At 32.6% G+C, this 18,032-nt stretch overlaps 1 protein-coding gene across 1 annotated transcript in view; it reads left to right on the top strand.

Moving 5' to 3' along the window:
* LOC100370415 (tyrosine-protein kinase HTK16-like) overlaps positions 1–8,161 on the top strand; it is a 34,075-nt gene extending 25,914 nt beyond the window's left edge. Inside the window, exons 10-11 of the mRNA XM_006819078.3 lie at positions 154–280; positions 5,537–8,161. Coding sequence (XP_006819141.1) covers positions 154–280; positions 5,537–5,758 — 349 coding nt within the window. The 3' untranslated portion in view covers positions 5,759–8,161. The remainder of the gene's footprint in view (positions 1–153; positions 281–5,536) is intronic.
* Positions 8,162–18,032: the final 9,871 nt, after the last annotated feature.

The raw sequence follows: 18,032 nt of genomic DNA, 5'->3' as shown, positions 1-18,032 counted from the left end.
TTTCTGGCCACCACAATACATGTGACAAGATTGAGGTTTTCTATTGCCATTTTTTTGGCAATTTTATTCTGAAATCTCAAAAGCATGGAAACGAATAGGAAAGCTACTAGATACTATAATTCATATATAATGTGTATGTCATTTTGTCATTAGGTATGCCCCAGAGTCGATATATTTTGGTACTTTTTCACATGCAAGTGATGTTTGGAGTTATGGTGTGACACTATGGGAGATGTATTCATTTGGTGACCAACCATATGGAGAGATGAAAGGTGTTGAGGTAGGTTGATAGTTTCAGCAGACATGACGTGTGTTTCAAATGGAAGAGGTCAAAGGTATTAGAAATTAAAGTTCGGTGTCGAATCTTTAATGACAGCTGTAGAATTATGAATGTGGACCCTGCTTAATATCTTTAATTGTAAAGGTGTGAAAACTAATTAACCGATGCTTCCTGTATTATTTATTAATGAAATAAATTCTGTGTCATTGTTCGTAAAAGTGTGTTACGTCTTGATTCTTAATAACAGTGTACATGCATGTACATGTACTTGATAAAACCATAAGGTGTTCTGTTCTTGCAAGTGCTTGAGTTTCTCAAAATATTACTATATTTACATAATAACAGCCCCAAATTTGAAGTCCATTTTTTTAAAATCAGGACAATAACTGCTAAATTAAATTAATAAAAAAAATAGTGATGTCCTTTGTCAATATTTTGCAAACCATCTTTTTCTACATGTTAACAATGTTAAATAATGTCTTTTTTTTCTTACCACAATAATATATTTTTAATTACTTTTCATTAATTCCTTTGTTAATTTTGGATCAAATGGACTCAACTCCTTGCCAGTAGCTTGCTCCATAGAATCGTTATTATTATTGTATATTAAATGATATAAATTGTATTATGACGCTATTGTCAGTTTACTTGTTGCTACACAAATATTTCAAAACTGCAGAAGCTCATTTTTATCAAAATCTTCATACATACATAGATGCCATAGGACAACAGGTTTTAGTTTAATATCCATACATATTAATTATCTAATTTGCATGATAATTACCCAATTTTCTATAATGGATAATAATAAGTATTTATTGCTTTCCTAGGCCACCGGCCCATATACAAACATATCAAACCAATGCTTAAAATGTAACGGGTACAAGTAGAATATGATAATATTCTCGGTTATTGATCACATGGATTTAAATAATAATTAATTTGTTAACAATTGTTTCCTAACTTCAAATGCTCTGAACACAAACACACAAATATTTCGTAGAATATCACCATTTGTTGCTTGAACAAGCCTTTGGAATTTACCCATGGTTGGTTGGAATGAAAAATGTTGGGGGATTAACTCTCGTCTTAATGTGTTATAGGCTGGGCAAATCAACAGAAAATGATATTCATCCTCAACAAAATTAGCACGACATACTTTACAGACTCTTTCCATTGAAGGCAAACCTTCGCGCCGACCTTCTTCAAATCTAAGTGGTAAAACCCCACAACGAAAACAGGCAAAAATGCGGACGAGTTTCAGATTGCAATTTAAAGATAAATATTTATCCGGTTGTAAGGTACTCTTGAACTCAATGTAATTACGTAATTTTGGTTTCAAGGACGCATTTGCTTTCCAAAGCTGTTTCTGCGTGTCGGAGACTCGCAGTACAAATTCAGAAAGAAAAACGTCCTTGCTACCTACTTCTTGAGCTAGCCAGACATACCCAAAACCATATGAATACAAAATGTGTTTAACTGCCGTCACCCAGTTATTTCTACCTAGGTCATTGAGATTACGCAACATTGAATAGGCATGCCTGGGAATTCTCGTCGGGGGGGGGGGGGAGTTCTAAGAGTCTAAGCCAATACTTAATACAACGTTTAAGTGTGGAAACAAAGATTGGAAGTCGCCCACATTCTCCAATTATAGCTTCTTTGGCAGTACCTTGAGGGAGCCCAAGAAGCCTCCTGCACCATTTCCTATGTACTTTTTCAATTTGGTCGTAGTATTGAAATCTCCATATTTCAGATCCGTAACACAGAATAGGAGATATAATTGAATCAAATAATTTGAAATGGGTGTCAAAATGAACCCCATTAAGTTTAACAGATATCGATGAAAGAATCCTAAGCGTTTTCCCAGGCTGGTCCGCTAAAGTAGAAACTGCTTTAGACCAAATGTTCCTGGAAGAAAGCACGAAACCTAAATACTTATTGTGATAACTTCGTATCTATATTTAGTACGCTAGATGTTCTTTTGTTAGTGGTCACATGACCACCTTTGAGTTTGTAATGGCGGCAAAGCTTGCCAAGTTGTAGTTTGCAGTTCCACAGAATAAAACTGAGTTAACGTGTTAATTGCCGTTTTCCTGTGTGGATCATAAAGGTGGTGGTTAGGCAAACACTCGGTTACCACACTTATAATAGGAGACAACTTCTAACTCGCATCCCTCAAGGTACCACTTCTCGTTTCGTGAAGCGTGACCGCCTTTGCGGAAAACCATAACTTTTGTATTTTGTAAATTAACTTTCATACATCACTTGCTACAAAATTGCGATAAAATATTAATCAAATTTTGGAGGTTTGGAATTGAGTCACTAAAAATGGCTACATCATCTGCATAAAGTAAAGCGAACAGATTATAAATGTCCTGTGTTAGTTGAATCCCCAAATTTCCCGAGTTAACCAACATCAAATTTAATTCTTCAATAAAGAAACTAAATAAAATAGGGCTCAACATACATCCTTGTCTGACCCCTATCAGACATTCAAAGAAACTTGAAAGATTCGATTCAGATTTGACACAAGACTTAACATTACTATACATAGAACGCAAGATACAAAACATGTTACCATGGATACCAATTGTTAATAATTTATGTAATAATAGTGAATGATTTATCCTGTTTAATGCTTTAAAAAAATTCACGAAGAGACAATAAAATTTACCACCCCTTTTAGCCAAATACTTCTGCACAATAGCATACAAAACAAAAATATTATCTATAGTACTGTGATTTTTTCGAAAACCCGATTGACAATCGGATAACACGCCATTATGTTCTGCCCATAAACTTAGCCTTTCATTTAAGATTGCTGTAAAAATCTTTCCTAAAACATTTAATAATGATATCCCTCGGTAGTTGTTTACATCATTTTTCCCCCCGTGCTTCAATATGGGAATATCTTTAATTCTCTAATTTTGGTGAATATTTTTGTCATTTTTGGTAAAAACTGATATTTTCGACTTCTTGTTAAAAACCGCAAGTGCAATTGCTTTGATATTACATATATAGGTACTACATGTGGACCTCTCTCAGATTTGTTCATTTTGTAATGATATCTTTAATTCTCTAATTTTGGTGAATATTTTTGTCATTTTTGGTAAAAACTGATATTTTCGACTTCTTGTTAAAAACCGCAAGTGCAAATGCTTTGATATTACATATATAGGTACTACATGTGGACCTCTCTCAGATTTGTTCATTTTGTAATGATATCTTTAATTCTCTAATTTTGGTGAATTTTTTTGTCATTTTTTGGTGAAAAGTGATATTTTCCACTTCTTGTTAAAAACCGCAAGTCCAATTGCTTTGATACTACATATATAGGTACTACATGTGGACCTCTCTCAGATTTGTTCATTTTGTAATGATATCTTTAATTCTCTAATTTTGGTGAATATTTTTGTCATTTTTTGGTGAAAAGTGATATTTTCGACTTCTTGTTAAAAACCGCAAGTCCGATTGCTTTGATATTACATATATAGGTACTACATGTGGACCTCTCTCAGATTTGTTCATTTTGTGATGATATCTTCAATTCTCTAATTTTGGTGAATATTTTTGTCATTTTTGGTAAAAAGTGATATTTTCGACTTCTTGTTGAAAACTGTAAGTCCGATTGCTTTGATATTACATATATAGGTACTACATGTGGACCTCTCTCAGATTTGTTCGTTTTGTGATGATATCTTCAATTCTCTAATTAATTTATTTTGGTGAATATTTTTGTAATTTTTGGTAAAAAGTGATATTTTCGACTTCTTGTTAAAAACTGTAAGTCCGATTGCTTTGATACTATTCATATTGTTCATTTTCTAATGATGTCTTCAGTTCTTTAATTGAAATGTGCATTGCTAACAGCGGAGCTATCTCAGCCGATAGGCTGCTTGTTTTCTTTACAGACTAATTTGAATTTTTTTTTTCGCATTTACGAATTCATTTAAATTCACCTCATTTCCCAGCCGTCTAAATAATTTCAGCTTATTATACATACATCGTTTTCTTTGATGACATTCTCTATCGAACCATGATGGCTGATTGTTAGGTTGTTTATCGATAAATGTGACATTCTTAATTTCCATTTTTCTCCCAGCAAATTTCAACACTGAATTTAATTTGGACAGTGCAATTTCAACATCAGGCAAGGTGTTGGTTGAATCCAAAATTAATTTTTGAAATTCTTCGGATTCGATTTTCTGCGAAAACTCATCACTGTGTTTTTCATTCCATCTAAAACGAACGTGTTTAGCAGACGACGTAATACATGGATTTGTTTGCATAACCTTAGACTTATCTGGGACACAATTCATCTTGCAAATAATTGGCATATGATCTGATTCATGACGCAATGGTATGTCAAAATCGGTTACATAACTGAAAAGAGATGATTGCAGGATACAGTAATCGACAACACTTGCCCGGTTTGTCGTAATGCAAGTAAAATTTCCAGCCGAATCATTTCCCAATCTGCCATTGGCTATGTGAACATCAAAATGTTTACACAACTCGATTAAAGATACACCTTGCGCATTTACCACTTTGTCATTTGACGAGCGTGGCATGCGAAAATTGTCTGCATTGTAAACAGTGTTTTCAATAGGGAGATAAGAAATCGAGTTATCCACAATATAGTCAGCCATGATACCTGTTCTGGCATTAAAATCACCCATTAACATAATGTACAATAATTTTCTACCTACATCTCAAAAAACGATTTCATCCCAATAAGTGCCTGTTAACATTGCTAAAGCCCTGATTAGTTTTAGATTGAACTTCCCACATACTAATTGCCTAATTTGCATAATCATCACATTTCATTGAAATTTTATTCATAGATGCTCTGTGGTAATCCACAGATGTAATTAGTTTAATGTTAAAAAACATGCATATTGATTATCTAATTACTATTAGTCAATTTCTGGTATCCCAAAACATCAGATTTAAATTGAACTTGTGGTAGAGGTGCTCTGAAATAAATTAGACTGAAAACCACAGATGTAAACTTTAATTTATTTTTGTTTTCATGTTGTGCATCTCAAATAGCAGACAAATATTAGTTGCCAAGCTTTTTATTTGAAAAGCAAATCTTAAATTTTGAATTCATTTTGAATATGTCTCTATTACTCTCAGCACACAGGGGTTCTTTCTAAGCTTTCTTTGATGAGTTGAATTTAAAAAGTAAAAAGAAAAATATATTTTCACTGATTCATGGCTTAACTGTAATTTTCATTATGTTTTAATCTCCAGGTTGTTGAAATGCTGGATGCTGGTGAGCGGCTTGAAAGACCATCAAATTGTCCACACAAAGTCTACGATATTATGTTGAAATGCTGGTCAATGGACCCACAGAAACGACCAACGTTTTTCAATCTCAACTCAATCTTTACACAAGATCCAGAGTATGCTCCACTTTACGAAAGTGTTGTACCTGGCTATAAAGCAACAACTAGGATTCTTCAATGCAAATAATTTTATATATCTTGTTCTTCTGATAATAATTATTCACTGGGTTTTATTTTCACTATTTTATTAAATAAATAAAATCCAATCACTCAAACCAATGTAAACAAAGACAAATTCATTCCCAGTAAACATAAATAAATATCAAAATAGTGAAATTTAAGTGACAGGCTGTAACTATTGATTTTTTTTTCTATGATTTTTATTTTTAATAAAAACAATTTCTGTGTCATTAGTATCAATTTGTAATGGCCAATAACCGAAATGTAGACATTTATAACATAGCATATACACAATATATCAACTTGCAAGTGGAAAAAAATGGCCATTGGGTTGCATTCTGGTCTCCAGAGGGTGCCATCTATTGAAATACAATTTTTTCAAGCGAATATCAAGGATTACGGTGAAAGATGAGAACATACTTGAGACCCTGGACAAAATCATGTCAGATAATATTGTGTGTTGTGTATCATATTTTTTTTATAGTTCTCATCATGTGATTAATTTCAACAAAGGCAACTACTAGTTTTCACATCGCATTTCGATGAGATGTGGTCATTTCTATGTGGTTATATTTAAACAAAAAAATTGTCAAAGTTACAGCTATTGTCACTTGCAGTGAAAATTAATAGTTTACCATATCATAAAAACAAAAGTAACTAAACATGTAAATGCTGAGGGCGTTATACAGTAATGCATTCAAGGGTGGACTTGTCATTCATGCCATTACCATATTTAAATAGTAAATAAATATCACAAAAATGCAATATTGAAAATAATATGTGCATTAATTATTGAATATATTTTTGGAAAACTGATGTTCAGTTGGTGTGCTAGTTTTGGTGACTGTTGATATTGTACATCTATTTTGAACATAACCATGACGACTACCTTTAATAATAATATAATAGTAAGTATTTCCATTAGCAGTTCTATTGAACTTGTATTGACAAGTATGAATTGAATTTGAATAAATGAGATCATTATGTGATGATATAATATATATTACTTACAAGCAGATGATTTTCATATTTTTATCACATGTGAGCTTATGTATTCATTCTATTAATCTTCATTTTATTTGTGCATTAGTGCAAGGATACAATTGCCTGTATAATGACATACCACAATATTAATCTGGAGCGATTACAGACTTTAGCACCATTTCAATTTTTATAATCCTGTACTGTTTATCTGCTATCATTGGTGTGGAAGTGAACCATTGAAATGTATCTTAACAAACAATGACTCTAATATTGTATATTAAAGTCAAAAAATATAAAATTCTAATGAAATTTTGAACAGAACATCTTAGAATATAATTTGACAGTGTAATATTAAATATAAACAGTGCGAGTCTTTTCAGTTATGGCGGATTACATCACTTGATATATTTTGCTATTACTCTTTAATATCTTTAATTATTATATGTAATGTTTCTTCTCAAATATGTGCAAACACAATGACATGGTTAAGAGATAAGAAGAAAATCAGTATTTTATTAGATATTTTTACTCCTGCATTTTTATGTTTTAATTTCTTGTGAAAAAAAAAGTAAATTTAAATAATTATTTTCAATACCAACTGCTTCAATTTTGTGTTTTTTTTCTCTGGAATTTGTAGCAGTAGACTTTTCACAGCATATCAAAGTAACTTTTGTAGCAGTAAACATTTCATTGGGGGGGGGGGTCAGACCAATTCTCACAGTGATCTTATGGGGAAATGAAATTACACTAAAATCACCAATTGAAGATGTACATATAAATTATCTTTGTTTTCTTATGGGGACAACCAAAAACACCCCAACAATGGGTTGATAAGGTGAATTTAGACTTTACCCATTGGAGACTTATCGAAAAACCAATGATAAAATATTTTAATCGTATAAAGAACTTGTCTCTACAAATGTACTATTCTTTGAACATTTTGCATGTATTTTCTATAAGCCATTAAATCCGGCTTCTGTTTTTTACACCTTGCACTGTATATATCTGGCTGCCAATAATGTAAAATTTAAGAGAATGGAAAAATCTTCATCTCCAAGGATAACCTGTATGGGATTAAGTGTATTTACCAATCCCATTTTCTTTCCCCACAGCATGTAAAAACTATCCCAAAATTCCCTAATAAAAATACAATTGTTAAATAGATTTAACAAAGTTTCATACTGTTCTCCGCAAAAGGAACACTTTGAAGATTCAACAAGACATGGTTTGATTTTCGTCAATAATACATTTGTTGGCAGTATATGTAAAATCTTAAACTGAAAAGTTCTCAATTTTGTGTCAATTGTTGTTATAAATGGTAGTGAATATAATGCTAACCAGCAATCTGTTTGTGCATTCAATGTCATGGTGAAATACAGTTCAGATCTTGGTGGTATAAAATAAAATTCTACAATCTTTTTCGTAATATTTCTAGTGTTACAATCATTTAAATGAACATTTATATTACCTATTTGCACCTGTATAATTTCTTCAGTTATTTCAAAATTTTGTAATTTCTTTCTGTTTGCATTAATACACAGTCAGCTGGCACACACGTGATAATAAAATAAATACAATATTTACTACATGGGGGCCGCCATCTTGAATGACGCATAAAACTAAATTAGAGACTTATTTAGTTTTATGTGTCATTCAAGATGGCGGCCCCCATGTAGTAAATATCGTATTTATTTTATTATCACGTGTGTGCCAGCTGACTGTGTATTAATAATGCCAAACCAACGTAACATTGAATTCTGTGGGATTCCATTCTGTAATAAGTGCTTCCATGTCCTTAATTTTACAGGAGTTTTAAAAAGTTGTCCCACATATATTATTTCCCTTTCTACAAATTCTTTGAAAAATATTGGTTTTCCTGCAAATATGATTTTTTCATTATTCCATATTATCTGCTGTAATTCATTTGGTTCTTGTTCAATTGACATTTTTGTTTTGATTTTAGTCCATTCATTTTGCATTGATTCAAGGCTTCTCGACACCTTTATATTCAATTTTTTCAGGTTGAAATTACATCTCAAAAGAAAGTGAATGCCTCCAACTTTTTCAAACTGCTTGTTAGTCCCCATTCGGACGTAGTCCGAAAACGAGGACTTATGGTTTGCCCTGTGTGCGTCCGTGATCACCTGTATCTCAAACATGCATGGACCGATTAAGTTCAAACTGCACTCGTACATCACACATTATATGGGATATATGCACATGCATTTTTTTCATGATCCGATTAACGATAGCCGAATAGCGGACATTTTAAGGCCGAAAATGCATCAAAATCGCACATTTTCACCATTCCGGACCCGGATCTCAGTTATGCATGGACGGATTTTAAACATAATAGGACCTTGATGCCTGTTATTTTTTTTTTGGATCGGGTTTGAAATGGTCGACTGGCGGCCATTTTGTTTTAAAGAATTCAGTTCTGGATCCGTATCTGAGACATGCCTGGATTGATCGAGTTCAAACTTCACACACACAAGGTACATCATGTCAGAAATATGTATGTGCATTTGTTTCATGATCTCATTAACGATAGCCAAATGGCGGCCACTTTAAGGCCGAGAATGCATTGAAATCGCACATTTTCACCATTCCGGACCCAAATCTCAGTTATGCATGGACGGATTTTGTTCAAATTTGGTACATACATTAAACTTAATAGGACCTTGATGCACATCATTTTTTTCCGGATCAAGTTCGAAATGGCCGACTGGCGGCCATTTTGTTTTAAAGAATTCAGTTCTGGATCCGTATCCGAGACATGTCTGGATTGATCAAGTTCAAACTTCACACACACATGGTACATCATGTCACAAATAGATATGTGCATTTGTTTCATGATCCGCTTAACAATAGCTGAATGATGGCCATTTTAAAACCGAAAATGCATCAAAATCACATATTTTCACAATTCCGGAACCGGATATCAGTCATGCATGGATGGATTTTGTTCAGATTTTGTACAATGTGTTGTACATATGCAGGTGCATTTTGGATCAGACCACTGAAAGTGGTCTAAGATTTCGGTCATGATCTGCTTTGAATGTATATGTCACTCAAATATGAACGGAACGGGGACGTGTCATTGACAATGACTTGTTGAAAATTGTTTTCCAAGGATGACCTATATTTTTATCACACATCCTCCTTAACCAATTAATACGCTGAGCTGTATAAATGGCGTTAACATCTTGCATTGAAATTCCCCCTTTTTCAGTTCTACCAATCATTGTTTGTCTAGCTATTTTTTCTTCCATATAAATTATAAATCATTTTGTTTATTTCTTTAATTTTATTAGCAGGGAGGTTTACCAAATTCATTACATATTGTATTCTAGATATGGCCAATGTTTTGATGATCTGTACCTTCCCCATAAGTGTTAAATCCCTGGATTTCCAAAATTGCAATGTTTTTCTTATTTTTTCCAGTGGTTCAGCCAGATTTAGTTCTCTTGCTTTGTTTTTATCATAGGATACAAAAATTCCAGTTGGCCACTTTAAGTTGAGTGGTCTTTCTTTGCACTCTTTATTTTTTCCTATCTACAGGGCTTCACTTTTACTCTTATTTATCGATAGACCTGAATTTTTTTTTGAATTTTTCTAGTAATTCAAACATGTTTTGTGCTGATTCAATATCCCTGAAAAAACATGTCAAGTCATCAGCAAAAGATGCATTTTTTATCTCATCTTCCCCACCCAAATTCCGTTAATGTTTTGTTGTGTTCTCAATTTCACCAGAAATATTTCCAATGCCAATATGAAAAGTATTGGTGAGATACAATCACCCTGTCTGACACCACGATGAAGTTGCAAGTAGTCTGTAGATGTTCCCTTATTCATAACACAGCTGTAAATATTGTTATAAATAATTTTCACCCATTTTATAAATCCCTGGCCAAAATTAAAAGCTCTCAATGTCTTAAACAGGTACTGCCACTCAATACAGTCAAAGGCTTTTTCCAAGTCTATCGTTACCAACAGACCAGGCAATTCCATCTCCTCTGTGTAGTCCATTACTCCTTCAATCAATTTTATAACATCACCAATAAAGCGATTGTTAACAAATGCACTCTGTGTAACAAATTGGGGAGAACTTCTTTTACTCTATTTGCTAAACATTTTGTAACAATCTTGTAGTCAACGTTTAGGAGCGTCACTGGTCTCCAGTTACGTATATATCTTTTATCTTTCCCTTTTATTCAAGAAAGGAGATCACACCCTGTCGCTGTGACTGAGAGAATTTCCCCTTTTCAAAAGAAGTATCAAATGAGTCTAGCATATGTATTTTCAGTATATCCCAAAAATTCACTTGTTAGGTCATCATTTCCTGGTGTTTTGTTTGGGGGCATTGATTTTAAAGCATTCAAGAGCTTCCTTTTCAGTTATTAGTCCTTCACATTTTTCAGCCTGATGATTTTCAAGTTTTGGAACATAATGATTATTTAAGAATAATTCTTCATTATCAAACCCTGTATTTTTATTACCTTGCCTGTACCATCAAAGAAGGAAGGGAAAGGTATATTAAGGGAAATATTTCTGTCCGGCTGTTGTTGTTGTCATTGTCGTCGTTAATAATTGTTATTGTGTGCATAATAACTTTACTAATTCTATTCCAAACTTCATCAAACTTGGTCCCCATATCCATCAGTATAAAGTCTTTCCAGAGTTTGAACAACAGATGTCCTGTATGAAAATTTCATGCAAAAATTTTGAAAATCTGATAAAATATTTTTACTGTTTCTACTTGACTGATCTCTGGTGATACTCATCAAAGGTCACTGAAAATATGCATTGTTGTATGTGTTCAATGAAGCAAATCATTTATCTTGTAATAATATCTTTGGTAATGTATCTCCCAAATCCCATGGGAATACTATACTGGGTTTCAAAACCAACTCATGGAGAGATTTTTTGCACAGTCTGATACACATTTGCAAACCTACAGTGAATCATTAATTTTTGACAGACACCTGTACAAAATACTTGGACAAAAGCCAGCTAAGATTTTCTGTTATCTTGCATGTTTTATGAATCTATTTACGTCTAAATGCAGCACTTTTTCTGAGATGAGGCATTTGTTTTTATACTAAAATATCTGAATTACTTTGAATAAAGCTGGAAATTATGTCCCTTAAAATAATTAAACAAATTAGGCACCAATGTTTTTGTAAGATATTTACATCTTTTAAGGACATTCGGTAGACTGATTCCCCACTGTTGTTTCAACCCCAAAAGTTGTTTGTATTCAAAATTAATTATGACAATGCATATTTATATTAAAACAAACTATGATAAAGGGAATTATATTATATAACAAAGGGCAAGGTCACCAGAGTTCAACTATGTTTTAGTTTAGATGTGTACAAACCTTTATAAAACTTTTTTATTTCTTTTCTGATATTTTCTTGGCCAGTTATCTCTGTGCCATCTTCTCTGAGCACTCTATTTATCTGACTCTTATTATTATTTTGCTTCCCAATTTGAAAGAAAGATTTTGTATTTTTCTCCCCATACTCCATCCAATTGCATCTTGCCCGTATCATCATTCCTTCTACCCTGTGATCATATTCCTGTTGTAATTCTACTTTTACGGTTTCTATTTCAGTTTTATGACCCGTACTTTACAACTGCTAAAATTCTAATTGTTGCTAAGAATGTAAAAGTCGTCTTGTGAAATTGCAAAAATTTAAATGTGGTGGCGTGATTGCAAATCTGGTATTGTTGAAGAAAGACTACTCTTACACAAGTCAAATACGCCATGTTAGTTTCTATGGTTACGTATCACAATGCTTCATGTTAGTTTCTATGGATACGTATTAAATTCTTCATGTTAGTTTCTATGGATACGTATCACAATGCTTCATGTTAGTTCCTATGGATACGTATCACAATGCTTCATGTTAGTTTCTATGGATACGTATCACAATGCTTCATGTTAGTTTCTATGGGTACGTATCACAATGCTTCATGTTAGTTTCTATGGATACGTATCACAATGCTTCATGTTAGTTTCTATGGATACGTATCACAATGCTTCATGTTAGTTCCTATGTATACGTATCACAATGCTTCATGTTAGTTTCTATGGATACGTATCACAATGCTTCATGTTAGTTTCTATGGGTACGTATCACAATGCTTCATGTTAGTTTCTATGGATACGTATCACAATGCTTCATGTTATTTTTTATGGGTACGTATCACAATGCTTCATGTTAGTTTCTATGGATACGTATCACAATGCTTCATGTTAGTTTCTATAGATACGTATCACAATGCTTCATGTTAGTTTCTATAGATACGTATCACAATGCTTCATGTTAGTTTCTATAATAATAATAATAATATTTTATTAGCCTTTGGAGCGGCAAACAAAGAGAAGAAAACAACCAAATCATACATATTTGAAAAAGGAAAGAAGAAAAATCACATTAAATTCAAACTTTCTTTTCTATACTTATACAATTGAGTAATAAATACTCTAACTTCCTTGGATACAATATTCCCCAAATTATTGTTGACTTTCCACAATATGTCGCTAAAAAGTACATTAAACTTAAAATTAATTCCTCCAGAAAGAAAGTTATTAATAAGTGTTGGGTCTACTTCAAGGTTTTGAACTTTGTACATGAAATCTCCATAAAATTTGTGTCTTAAATGATAAGTTGCTTTGCATAAAAATAGAAAATGATAAATATCTTCTTTGTCGTCATTACATAGCTTGCACATTCCATTCCCTTTATATTTGTCCCATGTTATTTTATTACCCTCTAAATCCAGTGAGTTAGATCTGACTTTAAAATACAGTGATATGCCATGATGATCAAGGGGATCATTTATATAGTTTTCTTTTTCCTTATTTCTTTTAACCCAACTGTAATGTTCCAGTGATTTCATATTAGATATTTGATCTGCAAACGTTTTTACTTCATTTTGTTCACTTATTTTATAAAAGCTTTTGAGCCAGTTTATATTGTTAGGTATGTTTAACCCATAGACATGGTCTAATCCGTTAGTTTCAAGTACTTTGTGCACATATGTTGGCCAATTTCAAGTAAGCTTACGGTTGTTTACATACGACTTGTGCAATTCTGTGAAAACAATTTTGGTCCATCTGGTGTTATTCATTTCTTGTAATCTGTTCAAATATTTAATTCGAAAAGTATCAAGGGTGTAGCTCAAATCAGCCCATCCTAAATCCCCTAATACAGCAGAGCAAGCAACATTTCTGTTGACTTTAAAAAGGAATTTGCCAAACTGATATTGCAGACTTTTTAACTTTTTCCTATCATCGTTATTTTCCAAAAACCATACACCACATCCATAGCTAATAGATGGTAGAATTATACTCTTCCACAATACATCACCATACTCAAACCTATTGTAACTATTGTGTTGATTGATGATGGCTTTACAATATGCTATTAATTTCATCCCCTTCTTGTAAATTTCAGTAAATTGTGCATGGTCCTTTATAGTTTTAGAAATAACTATTCCCAAGTATTTATATGTGTTAGTCTCTTCTAGTAACAGATTTCCTAATTTCCAGAGTGTGCCTTTTCTATGCAATTTTTTGCCAAAATACATTACTTGGGATTTGTTGCTGTTGTAACTTAATTTCCAGTTGTCTGCAAATTTTGCTGCTATGTCTAACATATTTTGTAATTCATCTGCATTATTTGCGATGAGGACAACATCATCTGCCCAAAATAGTCCAGGAATTATATTTCTACCCCTAATTTTGAATCCTGCAGCATTTTTGCAAATTCATTTATGTAAATTGAAAATAGTAAAGGACTTAACACACATCCTTGTTTGACCCCTTCTGTAGTTTCAAAATAATCTGTTTCTATGTCGTTAAATTTAACTTTGTTAAAAACATTTTCATACATATCATTAATTATATTCCACAATGTTCCTCTAATTCCTGCATTCCACAGTGAAACCCGAAGTCCATCTCTCCAAACTCGATCAAAAGCTTTAGAAAAATCTAGGAAAGCAACATATGTAGAATTGTTTTGAGATTTTCGCTGAGACACAATACCTTTGAGTGTAAAGATATTGTCTTCACAGCGTCTGTCCTTTCTAAATCCACCCTGAATCTCACCTAATATGTTATTATCTTCCACAAATTGTTTTAATTTAGTTTCAATTATTTTAGCATAAACTTTTGATACTGTTGAGTTCAGAGTAATGCCTCTATAATTATTTAGATCTTTTTTATCACCTTTTTTATGGATTGGTTTTACAACTCCTTGTTTCCATTCGTCTGGGATTTTCTTATTATTCAAACATGATTGAAATAGAATTGTCAAAGACTGAACAAGCGATTCACCACCATTCATGATAAATTCATTGACTATGTCATCCGGGCCACACGCTTTTCCAGATTTGCAAAATTTTATCGCATTTCTGACATCATCTTGGTTTATTGTAATTGTGTGAATTTGTCTGATATTATTATTATCATCATTATTGCTGTTTATTTCATTTCTCCTAATTAATTTCAATTTCTCTAATATTTCCTGATGGAAATCTTTTTCATTTTCTTCTTCATGTAATGCTTTATTCATTTGTCCTATAGTATTCCAGTAATGTTTTAGATTACTTTTTATCACTTCTTGGTTTGTTGTTATACGTTTACTATTACTTAGAATGTCATAAATACATGTTTGATTGGTAGTATTTTTTGGCCCCTTTAGATCTTGCCAAAACAGTTTTGAATTCCTACCACCATTCTTAGCTATATTTACACTCCGTTTAACTTTGAATTCCATCATTTTAGTATTTATCAAATTGTGTGCTTTTCTTTTATAGTCAATGTAGGTGGACCAAAGTTGGTCTCCATCAGAGACCATATATAGATACTTATCACAATGCTTCATGTTAGTTTCTATGGATACGTATCACAATGCTTCATGTTAGTTTCTATAGATACGTATCACAATGCTTCATGTTAGTTTTTATGGATACGTATCACAATGCTTCATGTTAGTTTTTATGGATACGTATCACAATGCTTCATGTTAGTTTCTATGGATACTTATCACAATGCTTCATGTTAGTTTCTATAGATACGTATCACAATGCTTCATGTTAGTTTCTATAGATACGTATCACAGTGATTCATGTTAGTTTCTATAGATACGTATCACAATGCTTCATGTTAGTTTCTATGGATACGTATCACAATGCTTCATGTTAGTTTCTATGGATACGTATCACAATGCTTTATGTTAGTTTTTATGGATACGTATCACAATGCTTCATGTTAGTTTTTATGGATACGTATCACAATGCTTCATGTTAGTTTCTATGGATACGCATCACAATGCTTCATGTTAGTTTCTATGGATACGCATCACAATGCTTCATGTTAGTTTCTATGGATACGTATCACAATGCTTCATGTTAGTTTCTATAGATACGTATCACAATGCTTCATGTTAGTTTTTATGGATGCGCATCACAATGCTTCATGTTAGTTTCTATAGATACGTATCACAATGCTTTATGTTAGTCTCTATGGATACGTATCACAATGCTTCATGTTAGTTTCTATAGATACGTATCACAATGCTTCATGTTAGTTTCTATGGATACGTATCACAATGCTTTGTGTTAGTTTCTATGGATACGTATCACAATGCTTCATGTTAGTTTTTATGGGTACGTATCACAATGCTTCGTGTTAGTTTCTATGGATACGTATCACAATGCTTCATGTTAGTTTCTATAGATACGTATCACAATGCTTCATGTTAGTTTCTATGGATACGTATCACAATGCTTCATGTTAGTTTCTATAGATACGTATCACAATGCTTCATGTTAGTTTTTATGGATACGTATCACAATGCTTCATGTTAGTTTCTATGGATACGTATCACAATGCTTCATGTTAGTTTCTATGGATACTTATCACAATGCTTCATGTTAGTTTCTATAGATACGTATCACAATGCTTCATGTTAGTTTCTATAGATACGTATCACAGTGATTCATGTTAGTTTTTATGGGTACGTATCACAATGCTTCGTGTTAGTTTCTATGGATACGTATCACAATGCTTCATGTTAGTTTCTATAGATACGTATCACAATGCTTCATGTTAGTTTCTATGGATACGTATCACAATGCTTCATGTTAGTTTCTATAGATATGTATCACAATGCTTCATGTTAGTTTTTATGGATACGTATCACAATGCTTCATGTTAGTTTCTATGGATACGTATCACAATGCTTCATGTTAGTTTCTATGGATACTTATCACAATGCTTCATGTTAGTTTCTATAGATACGTATCACAATGCTTCATGTTAGTTTCTATAGATACGTATCACAGTGATTCATGTTAGTTTCTATAGATACATATCACAATGCTTCATGTTAGTTTCTATGGATACGTATCACAATGCTTCATGTTAGTTTCTATGGATACGTATCACAATGCTTCATGTTAGTTTTTATGGATACGTATCACAATGCTTCATGTTAGTTTTTATGGATACGTATCACAATGCTTCATGTTAGTTTCTATGGATACGCATCACAATGCTTCATGTTAGTTTCTATGGATACGTATCACAATGCTTCATGTTAGTTTCTATAGATACGTATCACAATGCTTCATGTTAGTTTTTATGGATGCGCATCACAATGCTTCATGTTAGTTTCTATAGATACGTATCACAATGCTTTATGTTAGTCTCTGTGGATACGTATCACAATGCTTCATGTTAGTTTCTATAGATACGTATCACAATGCTTCATGTTAGTTTCTATGGATACGTATCACAATGCTTCGTGTTAGTTTCTATGGATACGTATCACAATGCTTCATGTTAGTTTTTATGGGTACGTATCACAATGCTTCGTGTTAGTTTCTATGGATACGTATCACAATGCTTCATGTTAGTTTCTATAGATACGTATCACAATGCTTCATGTTAGTTTCTATGGATACGTATCACAATGCTTCATGTTAGTTTCTATGGATACGTATCACAATGCTTCATGTTAGTTTTTATGGGTACGTATCACAATGCTTCATGTTAGTTTCTATGGATACGTATCACAATGCTTCATGTTAGTTTCTATGGATACGTATCACAATGCTTCATGTTAGTTTCTATGGATACGTATCACAATGCTTCATGTTAGTTTCTATGGATACGTATCACAATGCTTCATGTTAGTTTCTATGGATACGTATCACAATGCTTCATGTTAGTTTCTATGGATACGTATCACAATGCTTCATGTTAGTTTCTCTGGATA

The sequence above is a fragment of the Saccoglossus kowalevskii genome, chromosome 1 (genome assembly GCF_978046115.1).
Source record: "Saccoglossus kowalevskii chromosome 1, keSacKowa6.1, whole genome shotgun sequence".
In the NCBI taxonomy this organism is placed as follows: domain Eukaryota; kingdom Metazoa; phylum Hemichordata; class Enteropneusta; family Harrimaniidae; genus Saccoglossus; species Saccoglossus kowalevskii.
This window is presented reverse-complemented; position numbering and strand designations above follow the sequence as displayed.